Source organism: Pan troglodytes, chromosome 4 (assembly GCF_028858775.2).
Source record: "Pan troglodytes isolate AG18354 chromosome 4, NHGRI_mPanTro3-v2.0_pri, whole genome shotgun sequence".
In the NCBI taxonomy this organism is placed as follows: Eukaryota; Metazoa; Chordata; class Mammalia; order Primates; family Hominidae; genus Pan; species Pan troglodytes.
In genome coordinates this window covers 143,554,240-143,566,353 of record NC_072402.2, presented here as the reverse complement: position 1 = coordinate 143,566,353, position 12,114 = coordinate 143,554,240, and the positions used below count along the sequence as shown (strand labels likewise).

Sequence of the window (12,114 nt, the reverse complement as noted above, 5' to 3'; positions counted from 1 at the left end):
GGCGGTGATACCATAAACGCATAAGCCCAAGGTCCAGGTTTCCTGGGGCGGGGCGTGATGGCTCCCAGGCAGAGAAGCTTTTCTCGGCAGGCGCGGCCGCGGGAGGGCACCAGGGCCGCTCTGGCGCCGCCAGCGTGGAGACCGCGGGGCCCCGGGTGCTCTGGGAGCGCTCCAGCGCCTCCCGCGCTCTGTAACCCCAGGCCCCGGACTCTGGCAGTAGGGGCGTGGGCGTGGCCGACTGCGTGTTTCTCCGAGTGGCCAATAAAGTTTCGAAAGTTTGAAAAGCGGAGGAAAAAGGCCACGCCCATGTGGCTGTCCGAGTGTGGGCGCCTCCGGGCCTCTGCGGAGCCCTGGGCGGCTCTGAGCTCGCGGAGGCGTGGCCGGTGCGCGGGGCCCGCGGCGCGCGGGGATGGGGGTCTCGGTGGATGTGCACCAGGTGTACAAGTACCCCTTCGAGCAGGTGGTCGCCAGCTTTCTCCGAAAGGTACCGCCCCGCTTCCACCTTCCGTATCCCGCGCTGCCTCCGCTGCTTGCCCCTCTCTCCTCTCCTTCATCCACGCGGAAGCTGGCACCGCCAGTGTCTCTTTCCAGCTGCGGGCTTTGCTTCAGGGATGTGTGGGTCGAGAGGGATTTCCTCGAAGACTCCCCTTACAGGGAGCGGGAAAAGGAGCCGTGCTTGGCATCACGTTCACACCTGCCCCAGCTGAAAGAAGAGGCTTTCCTTTTAGGAAGAGCCTCCGGGAATCCCAGCTCGTGAGCTCCGTGGAGTTGCAGATGACCGACGTGTGGAGCTTTCCGGTTCATCACTGACCCCTTAAAAGCGAGGGGAGGCCATTGGGCAGTCATCCTGGTTTACTCAGCATGATGGTTCTGCTGCCCCATCCACTGCCCCTTATTAAACAGCTGTGGGACATCGTGCAGGTTGCTTACTCTCTTTGTGCCTTAGTTTGCTAATCTGTAAAATGGGGAAAATAATAGTACCGACTCATAGAGTTGTTGTGAGGATCCAAATGAGGTAACTTGTGTAAAGTGCTTAGCACAGTTGTGACCTAAATGAAGAAACTGAGGCAAAATCAATATAAAAAGAGAGTTCATTCGAGCCAAGTTTGAGGGCTGCATCCTGGGAGTGAAGGTGCCCTGAGTATACATTCTGATGAGCAGAAGTCGAAAGTGGGTTTTTAAAGGAGAATAAGAAGCACTTCCTAAGTTGTTTACCAAGAATTTATATTAAAATAACATAAACTATTGATTGTCTGTACATTGTTCTTTGTATCACAAATTCCAGGAACTTGAAGATAATGGGTAAGGCAGCTGGTCAGGAACAAAATGCCTTTAACCAGTTGCTCCCAGGAATGGGTTGGGTGAGGAGGGGACCACTAAAGTCCTATACTCTTGTCTCTCTGGGCTTGATTGATTTTGCATATTTCACTGTAACTCACACAATCTGCTCTGAGCTATTTTTCTTTTTCTCACTGCTACTGATGTTTAGTTAGGGCTCTAAAATGTTACTGTTGTTTGTATTACTACAACCGATTTCAATACAGATAATGAACTCTTCCTCAATACTGAGGGGCCCTGAATCCCAAAGACTGTTTCTAGGATTGTGGGTCCTGATAATAGGAAAATGGGAAATGTCTTTGAAAAATCGAAAGCGCCCAGGCCTGGGAGGCGGGACTCCTGGACTCTGATCTGGTTCTATGCGTGGTTAGTTCTCTGGGTAACCTTGGCTGAGGGTCTTTTCTCTAGGCCTTAGTTTCCACATCTATAAGATGAAGGGGTTGTACCAGATGATCTTTGAAGGTCCCCTTCGGTTTTCATAAGCAAAATTTGCAACAGTTGCAATTTGCCTTGGTTAGCAGCCACAGGACATTGAACTCCATATGCAACCCGGAAGCCAAACTAAGGGAGATGCTGGGAAGATGAAGGTCATTTGTTAAACGATAAGGTGTAGCCTCCGTTAGAGGAGGTGACACGGTGGCCCTGGTCACAGAGGAGTGAGGAGAACACTGGTTAACACTTTGTTGCTATGGGGGGCCTCTTTGGAAGGAATGTCAGCTTGCTGATATGTTCGTTGATTTTCACTATCTAGACTAGTGCCTAGCACCTACTAGGTATTTAATAAAAACCTGAGCAATGAATAAATGAATGAAAGAATGATTTACAGACCTGTTGTAGACTTTTCCTTAGGCCAGGCTTCTGGGCCCAAAAAGTAACAGCCAACACCCAATTTTTTGTTAGAACTGGCACTTTGGAGTCTGGGTACCCTTAAGCCACTGCTCCTTTGTAAAGTCTTTTTGGATTGTCATCATCAAGAGTCAGTTGATCTCCACCTTCTCAGAACTCACAGGGCACTCTGTCTAGGCGTTGCTGACCGTCTGCAGTGTCAGATGGTGACTTCTGTATGTGTTGTGTTTCCCGTTAGACTCTAAGGTTTTTAAAGGCGAGACTCACTCCTGCAGAAGCACATAACACAATGCCAAACTCTTATTTACAGAGGTCCTGGCGCATTGTGAGCTTTTGGTAAATGCTTTTCTTTTGTTGAATACTTATCTTCTGTGTGCCAAGCTTTGTGTTAAGTGCTAGAAAAATGTGGGAGGTCACCGCAGACCCTGTTCTCATGGAACTGATGGTGTGTAGTGGGTGAGATTAACATAAATAAATGATGCGCAAATGAACACAAAATTCAAATTGATGATGTGTACTTATGAAAGGAAAATACATGGTGCTTGAATATAGCAGGGAGGCCTGCTGAAGTCAGAGAGGGTGATCTTTAGGAAAGGCTTTCCTGAAGAAGTGGCACTTGTGAAATGATGGCTGAAGCATGAATAGAAGTTTCCTAGGAAGGCTGGGTGTGTGGTGTGTAGTGTGGTGTGTGTGGTGTGATGTGGTGTGTGTATGTGCGCTCATGTGTGCTTTCCATACTTTATCATGTTTACTGCTGCCAGCACCCTCAGGAAGTAGTTATGATTAATTTCCATTTTACAATATAGAGAAACTGAGGACCAGAGAAGTCCAAGTGCCTTCCTCAAGTTCCCACAGCTAGCAGGTAGGACAGCCAGGATTTTAACACATGGATCCGAAACTCACACCCTTAGCCACCCGGCTGTGCTGCATTGCATATAATAGGCACTTCAACGATTATTGAGGTAATACAGGGTTTCAGAATCAACTTTGCCGGCTGGGCACGGCAGCTCACTCCTGTAATCCCAGCACTTTGGGAGGCCGAGGCGGGCGGATCACTTGAGGTCAGGAGTTCAAGACCAGCCTGGCTAACATGGTGAAATACCATCTCTACCAAAAATACAAAAAGTTAGCCAGGTGTGGTGCCCTATGCCTGTAATCCCAGCTACTCGGGAGGCTAAGATGAGAATCACTTGAACCCAAGAGAGGGAGGTTGCAGTGAGCCGAGATCATGCCATTGCACTCCAGCCTGGGTGACAGAGCAAGACTTCATCTCAAAAACAAAAACAAACAAAAAAACCCAAAAAACTTTGCTGTGCTCAATCTGTTTTCTTTTGTTCACAGTCTTCTCTCAGGGTTTGCTCAGCTAAGTGGACCTGTTGACCCTGATATAAAGATATAACTTTGATGTGTGTTAGGGTGAGAACACAGAATGTTTAAGTTATCTGTTGGTATGTAACAAACCACTCCAAAACGTAGTGACTTAAACCAATGACAGGCTTTTAATTTTCACAATTCTGTGAGTTGACTAAACTCATGTGGTTGATTGTTGTGTGCTGTGTGGTATAGCTGAGGTCACTTATGTAGCTGTATTCAGTTAGAACCTGTTGTAATTCTTATAAAATATTTAGCAAAGTACCTGGTACATAGTGAATAAGTACTATGAAAAGGCAGAACTGGGAAAGGCAGAACTGGGAAACAGAACTGGGGATGTCAGAACTGGGAAATGGAAGGCAGAACTGGGGAAATGAGAGACAAACATTTGGAGACTAAAGGTCTAGTGATGGGACAGTGTTAACATCATGCATGTCACTGTACTTCCTTTCTTTCTATTCATTCATAAAGGAATCCTTCAGAGATTCCTTGGGAGGAACTATGTGACTATTTCTAAGATGTCAGTAAACCCATTTGCTGGGTGAATTTTCCCCTTATGTTATTCAAAGCCATGAACTGGAAGTCAGTAGACCTGGATCTTGATCATTATGCTTTCACTGTTAGGTTGGGTGGCCATGGGAAACAATTTTCACCATCCTATACTGTGTCCTTGTGCAAATTAGAAAAGGCATCTTTTAGGGGTCCACTCCATAAGCTCACAGTTCATAGGGCTAGGGGAAAGCAAATGAGACTATTTATGCAAATTAGAAAAAGTTACTCCTTCCTTTAGGTGGATGCAGTCCTGTGCCCACAGGCCCACTTGACCAGGAGCCCTTGTGTAGTCAGCAGCATCACAACTGTGTAAGCCCTAGTTTCTCCTCTGTGAAAATGGTAATGCCACCTACCCCACCTACCTTCCAGGGTTGTTGTGAGGATGTCACATGTGTTAACAGTTTGAAAAGCATAAGCTTTTTTATAAGCCTAAGGTAGTAAGAATTATCTTTTTGGCAAAATACACTTTTATTTTTCTTTCAGTCTTTATGATTTTTTTTTCAAAGGAAAGCACTTGGCAGAAGGGACAATCATATGAGGAACGCTGGGAAGCATTTAATCTGATTTTGCACAATGGTATGTTTGAAGCTGCTTTAGCACTGAGGAAGTTCTATTTTAAATCAGATCTACTGATCTATGGCTTTTGGTTTGTTAGGAGTTGCCTTCCAAGTTATAATATACTACTGTTTTTAAAACCTGAAGAATGTTTGCTCTTCTTACATCTGCCTGTTGAATACCACAGGCAAAATATTAGCTGCATGCTTTCAAAGCTAAGTGACACTGTGAAAACAAACAATATGATACTCTTTGTTCGTAAAATACAGTATTTCTCAATAAACTCTTCATGGAGGAATGTTATGAAACCCAAAATAGTTTATTCATTGGATGCTGAACTGTATGTACTTTCCAAGAACTATAGTGTCAATGCACTTAACAGTTTTTTTTTTGGTTTCTTTCTTTGTGTGATTCTTAGCTTTCTAGCTCTTATCACTTACCACTGTTTCCTTCCTTTTACTTAAAATCATCTACAAAGAGAACACAAAGTTGCATAGATGAATGTAGCAGTGTAGAAAATGGGTCTTCTCTGGAATCTCACTTAGACCTTTTTAATGGGCTTGCCTTTCATGAGCTGGATTCAGAGAACTTCTTAAATTTCATCTGCCTGAAATTTAAAGTCATTAAAAAGGATCCAGAGAGCTATTATATTGACTGGGTTTTCTTGTTTATATCTAAATGAGGCCAGAGAAGTAAAGATTTTTCTTACCTTCAGAAGGTTGACTTTCTTTTTATGCTGTGGTCAAAAGAGTCATAGTGAATAGAATATCACCTTCATAGGTGGTGATTTTTGTCATTTGTTTCTGATGTATCCCAATTACCCAAAGAGATCCTGGAACATAGTAGGTACTCAGCAAATCCTTGTTGAATGAATGAATGAACTGACTCTTTTGGGGATTAGCCCTGTGCAATTTTAGATTGAAGTCAGTATGGGATTCAGAAACATGTCCTTACTTTGGATACTGTAATAAAATGGACAGATTAAAATATTGATAATTTCTTTGCTTTGACAGAATGACCCTGGGTGTTATTTATTTTGGCTGGGAGCCTGGTGTGCTGAACAAAATGGTTTGAATGTTTACTCTTAAGCTCATAAAGGGGATTTATGAATGGCTATTTCCATTTAGAGTAGAAAGTTGATTGGGTAATTAATAATGTTTCCATTTCTGATCCTATCTTTTCTCCCTTGCAAATCTGACACTTACATGTTATCTTTTGTCACATGCTGTACTAGTCTTTCTTCACTTTTATCTTCCTGTCCTCAGTTCCACTAGAAGATTAGGCATGATGTAAAGGAGAATGGTGCAGATGTGCAGAACGTGGGCTCTGACATTGGATGGGGTGGGGAAGACAGGGATGGAGCGCTGTTAGCCCTGTGAGCTTGGACAGGTCAGTTCATTTTTCTGTGCCTCGATTTCCTCATCTGCAAAATGAGAATAATAATCACTGTCTTCTGGAGTTGTTGGAGAAATTAAATTGGATAGTGCTTACAGTTATATGTAATATACCTAGCTTAATTTCAGCACACAGCAGGCTCCTTTAAAGTACTTGTTGAATAATGATAACAACAACAATAATTTGTTGCATTTATTTCATGAGCCTGAAAATAAAAAGCTGAGAGAAGTGGCCTCAGAAATCATTACTAACTTAGAGTAATAAAGGAGAGAGTGAGCATGAATAAAGGTACACATTTGAATTAGGAATATTTTCTAAATGCCATTTGAACAATTGTAAAGTACACTTAGAAACTTATCTAATGGAGATTGTGGCTTAATCAGTGTATAAAAGACAGAAGATATTGGCCAGGCATGGTGGCTCATGCCTATAATCCAAGCACTTTGCAAGGCCTAGTTGGGTTGATCACTTGAGCCTAGGAGTTCAAGACCAGCCTGGGCAACAGGGCAAAAACCCCATCTCTACCACCACCACCACCACCACCAAAACCCCAAACCACACAGACACAAAAACAAAAAAACCCCAAAATTAGCCGGGGCATGGTGGCACACACCTGTAGTCCCAGGTACTCGGAAGGCTGAGTTAGGAGGATCGCTTGAGCCGGGAGGCAGAGGTTGCAGTGAGCTGTAATTGCATCACTGCACTCCAGCCTGGGTGACAAAGTGAGACCCAGTCTCAAAAAAAAAAAAAAAAAAAAAAAAAAGATTTTTTTCACTATCTAAGTACATGGACCTGTCTTCAAGGAGTTCACTGTCAAAAGGGACAGAGGAGGATATATTAATTTTCATGATAAAGGCTTTCTTGGGGGCATATGGCAGACATTACATTATAGTATGGGGCAAGATTTATATTTTAATTATAAATCCATGAAAGCATTTAAACTATTTAGAAACAGTTGTCTTTTTAAAAACAAGTAAATATTCTCTCCAGAACTCTTACTTCTCTGGTGCAGCCCTTTCCCTAATGCTAGTGTGGAGTGAAGTGTCAGGGAGGCCTTGTATCTTACACAAATTCCGAACTGGTAAAGCACGAGCTTGTGAGTTTTTTATTAGTCTAGGAAAATCAGATATATTATCTTCTAATCATTTTAAAATCATTGTGTAAGTATTTTTGGATTGCAGATAGATGCCAGCAATGTATTTAATGCCACACCACAGTAAATTGCAAGATAAAAACCAAAATCTTGAAACTTTTTAAGTTTTCAAAAGTGTTGATTCATTTGTTAGTAGCAAAACCAGCTACATTTATTTTCTACTTGCACAGTGCTAGGTATTATACTGTAATTAAATTGTTTCCTTTAATTCTTATAACAACTCTTTGAGGTAAGTATTTATTCTCATTTTACAGATGAAGAAACTAGGGCAGATTAAAGTGATTTGTCCAAGCTTCTCACAGATAGGATTCCAATTCAGATCTCTTGGGCTCTAAAATTCACTGTTTTCTAACATCGTGTCTTTAATTTTGTTTTTTATTTCTTTTCATTTATAAATAATTTGACTTATAAAACATTTCAAAAACAATATTGCAGAAACAAAGAATTCCCACATACTTTTTTCCAGCTTCCCCAAACCACAGTATACTTTTTAAAACCAGGAAATTAACACTGATACAATGCTATTAACTAACCTATAGACCCTATTTAGATTTTGTCAATTGTCCACTAATATCATTTTTCCAGTCTAGCATCCAATTCAGGACCCCACATTGCATTTAGCTGCCAGTGTCCTGCAGTGTAGGACAGTTCCTCAGTCTTTCCTTGCATTTCCGGACCATGGTGATTTTGAAGAGTGCTGGGCAGTTATTTGTAGTGTATCTTTAGCTGCACTGGGTTTATGCATACATTTGATGTTGTGATAAGAGGATTTTCCTCTGTGTTACAATGAAAAACTGTCTTTTCAAAACCTTCGCTATGTCATTGCTGATTATTGGGTCATTTTTGAAAGAAAGAGGCTGATGTGCTGTTGGTTGGCCTTTGTTTGGAACCATAGCTTTTCCTGGCCAGAAGGATCTTGGATGATCACCTGGTGGTTCATCACCCTGACCTCACAGATGGCAGCGTTGTAGTCTGCATGTCTTGGCTCGTTGCCCTTTGTCCTTTCTATTTCATCATCCTATTGAAAGACCAATGAACAGCCATTCCAAATACTTTTCAACTTAAGTATGTTTTGTCCTCGATCATTGAAATTTTGATTAATTTATAACTTGTTTCGTCTTGGTATAAAATCAACTTTGCTTTTCTTCTGAGATAGACTATGGTGTGGAGCTCTTAAAAGGAGTTTGGCATAGCTCATGGTGATTTCTTTCTGCTGCTAAACACCAAATCTCTTTTCAGCAGCCCCATCTCTTTGCATGTACATGTTTGGCAGCAGCCTAGATGACAGATTCCCTTAATGCTTATAACACGGGTATGTTAATATACCAGACTTACTGTAAGTCTTCTTTGCCTTCTTTGAAGGACTCTTCAGACAGATCTGTCACTCACCTGCTTCCTTGTACTCTCTCCGGTAACCTCATTTGTAAATTGGTAGACAGTGACTCCTTTGGATGTCATTGACTGTTTCTGAGAGGGGAAGCAAATGTTATTTAAAAAAGGCATTGGCTTTTGAGCTTTTTGGAAAGTTCATATTTTAATAACTCTTTTAAGAGTAGGCTTTCTGAAAGCTTATGGGTTTTTTTTTTTCCCTCGGCAAATATGAATGCAAAATGTTATATCTTCATGAAGCTTCTCCCAGAAACATATTGAATATTCTGTAATTAGATGGGTTCAGTTTCTTGCCTCTAACTTTTTATATGTATGTGTTTGCTTTAATGCATATTCCCCCGCAATGTTATGGAGTTCTTGGCTTATCTTTTAATATGTAAAAAATAAAGCAAGCAGATACAACAGCTTTAGGCACGTCTACATTTTACCCTTGTTAGACTGTTACATACATATGATATATACAGTGGTATTTGTAATAGTTTCATGTCTTGGGGAAAGGAAAAGGAGTTAGTTTACACGTTCTGTGAAGAAATTAAAAATTATAAGGAAATGCAAAATGAAGTCAAATATACCTTTAAAAATCCCTTAAATCATCCATAAAGTAGTATAGCATACATGGCATATGTATGCAGCCTGTGGGATCGTTCTCATGCACACTGCAGTTTGTGATCAGCTAAGCCAGGCTCAAGAAAGACAAGGGCTTTTGGCAGATATCTGGGTCTTCAGATCACATTGCTTTCATGAGAGTCTCTAGTATGAAATGGGGATTGAAGAATCCCATGTGAACCTGCTTGTCTGCGGGCTTTACACTATTATATTTATAGCAGAAATACTCTGTATATTAATACTTGATAGGTTTCCACGCTTTGAGAAGGACTGAATGAGATCATGTGCATGGCAGCTTCTCTAGGATAGCACCCTGCATGAACACAGTAGCTGCTCAGTTCAGTCTTTGATGGGTGTGATCCTGATTTAGCTTGATCAATTCTGCAGTCATACTGGATTGTGTTTGAAAAGGTGTCCAGAAAAACCTGGCCATCTGCCTCCTGTCTTCCCAGGTAAGTGTTCCTGGTATTGACCTCTGAGAAGCCTTCCCTCTTTCAACTTTTTCTCATGGGAGTTTTGGTAAATTTTCATGAATTAAAACATGAATATTCAAGTTACCACAAGATGGCGTCAGATCATTTCAAGTAATGCCAGGTAGGGGGAGCCTCAGTTCAATAAATCTTTAAAGAGGTTGAAATATGTGCCTTTCATAGTATGGTAGTTAGCTATTGCAAATAAACCCCTACTTTCTTCTACTGTTCTTCTATGGAAACTTGAGGCTCTTGGCTGTTCAACTCCAAAAATTATGTAAGTGTGAAGTATTTGAGTTTATAATGTTTAAGAATTTCTCCGATAGCTTAGTGAAGTAATCAGAACTTGAAAAATTTGATCATCATGTCTCCCTGGTGATTACATTTTCAACGTCTTTTATAGTTTAGTTATCTTTCTACAACTTATGTTGAATTTATAATATTCAGTCAATATATATTTATGGGTATGTAATGAACAAACTAGAACTGTAGTAAATGAGATAAGCACATTTTACTTTAGTGTACAAGTTATAATTTATACACATATAATCACAATTCAGAGGACCTGTGTGAGTCTCAAATATCTCCCTTGCTTTAGGGGTACTGTGTAAGCGAAAGTCTCCTTTGCTGAGGAGCAGAGTATCTAAACCTGACCCTCTGTCATGGGCATGTAACTCGGAAGGGCTGAACTTCAAGAAAGCAATCACTGTAGTTCCAAGTATTGTTTTTTTTTTGAGACAGAGTCTCACTCTGTCACCGAGGCTGGAGTGCAGTGGCATGATCTCGGCTCACTGCAACCTCCGCCTCCCAGGTTCAAGCAATTCTCCTGCCTCAGCATCCTGAGTAGCTGGGACTACAGGCCTGCACCACCACATCTGGCTAATTTTTGTATTTTTAGTAGAGACAGGGTTTCACTATTTTGGGCAGGCTGGTCTCAAACTCCTAACCTCAAGTGATCCACCCGCCTCAGCCTCCCAAAGTGCTGGGATTACAGGCATGAACCTCCATGCCCAGCCAAGCATTTTTTTTTTCTAGGACTAAAATGAATGAATGAATGAATATATAAATAAATAGATTTTTAAAAACCAAGTTTTTCATCAGTTATCAAGATTTCAGTTTCCAGGATGGAAGTGTGAATGACAGAGTTTACCAACATGAAACATGAAGAGATATTGAGGTTGCTGAAAGCTGAGCCACTGCTCTCTTCATAGATTGGTTTCTGACTGAAGGCAGGCTCAATTTCCAAATTGATCCCTGAGGTCATTGAGGTTTATATTCCCAATTTTTTATTTATCCAGAAAATATTGACTGAGTGCTTTTTATGTGCCAGGCATTATGCTGGCTGTTGGAGATACAGGAGTAACTGAAATAGACAGTATTCCTGCCCTCAGAGAGCCTGTGTTCTAATCTACTGTCTTTTTGGGTCATAGATATCTTTAAGAATGTGTTAAAATGATGAACCCTTTTCCCTGAAAAATCCATTAATCAATATCACACACACACACACACACACACACATACACATGCCTGCTGTGGGTGGAGACCCACAGTCAGAGTTTTGTATTTCACTTCCTAGGGTTCGGAAAACTTAAAGCTCAAGTTTGCAAAGTGAGGGGCCTTTCTTCTTTCTCCCCTCAGCCTGCCTGCTGCTTTTGCCTTCTGCTCAGCACTTTGTGATGTCATGGATAAGACTTCCTGCCAATTTTCTTTTCAGATTTGATCACATGATACATTGGTAAACCTCAGGGAAGAGAGTCCAAGGGGGCTCAGTAGGCTCGGGTCAGCAGCTACCTTGTCCTGTGGCTTCTAGGAGGTCACTTCTGCTCCCAGTGTCTCTCTTTTCACATCTGAGTAGTGGGAAGGATTGTGTTAATTTAACTCTTAGGTGATTTGGTGGTAGGTTAGGTGGGCAGGCTTTGTAGGCTGGCAGAAAGTATCGGGGGTAAATTATGTTACCTCCCAGATACACTATTCATTAGCTGGACAACTTGAGCAAATTATCTAATTTGTCTAAGCCTTATTTTTCATATATGAAGTGGAAAAAATAACACATACCTTATAGAATGGTTTTGTGAATTAACTGAGCTAATGTATCTAAAGTATGAAAATTGCCTAAGAGAAAAGCAGTGTCTATTATCAACCTTGTCACAGCCAAATTGCTTTTCAGGGGAATTAAATTAACATGTTAAATATTTATTGAGTATTTACTATGTGCCTAGCAAAGCATACTTCTATGAGTATGCTACTGTGATGCTAACCCAGCCACCAGACAATGATATTAGACCACAGTGAAGAGGTCCACTCTGTATTAAACAGGCCTGGTTTAATTCCCTGGCTCCACCAGGAGCCAGCTGGGTGGCCCTAAGCAATCCAGTCTTCATTCAGTTTCCGTATCTGAAAGATGGGGATGGTGGTATCACATAAATCAGTTATAACAGA

General features: G+C 41.4%; 1 protein-coding gene across 5 annotated transcripts in view; it reads left to right on the top strand.

Moving 5' to 3' along the window:
- The first annotated feature begins 286 nt into the window (after positions 1-286).
- PRELID2 (PRELI domain containing 2) overlaps positions 287-12,114 on the top strand; it is a 130,998-nt gene continuing 119,170 nt past the window's right edge. For all 5 annotated transcript variants that reach the window (XR_010157355.1, XM_063811550.1, XM_009449882.4 and 2 more), the window contains exon 1: positions 287-484. Coding sequence is in view for 4 of the 5 variants with exons in the window: in XM_063811550.1 (XP_063667620.1) it covers positions 410-484 (75 nt within the window). In the remaining variant the exon portion in view is untranslated. The remainder of the gene's footprint in view (positions 485-12,114) is intronic.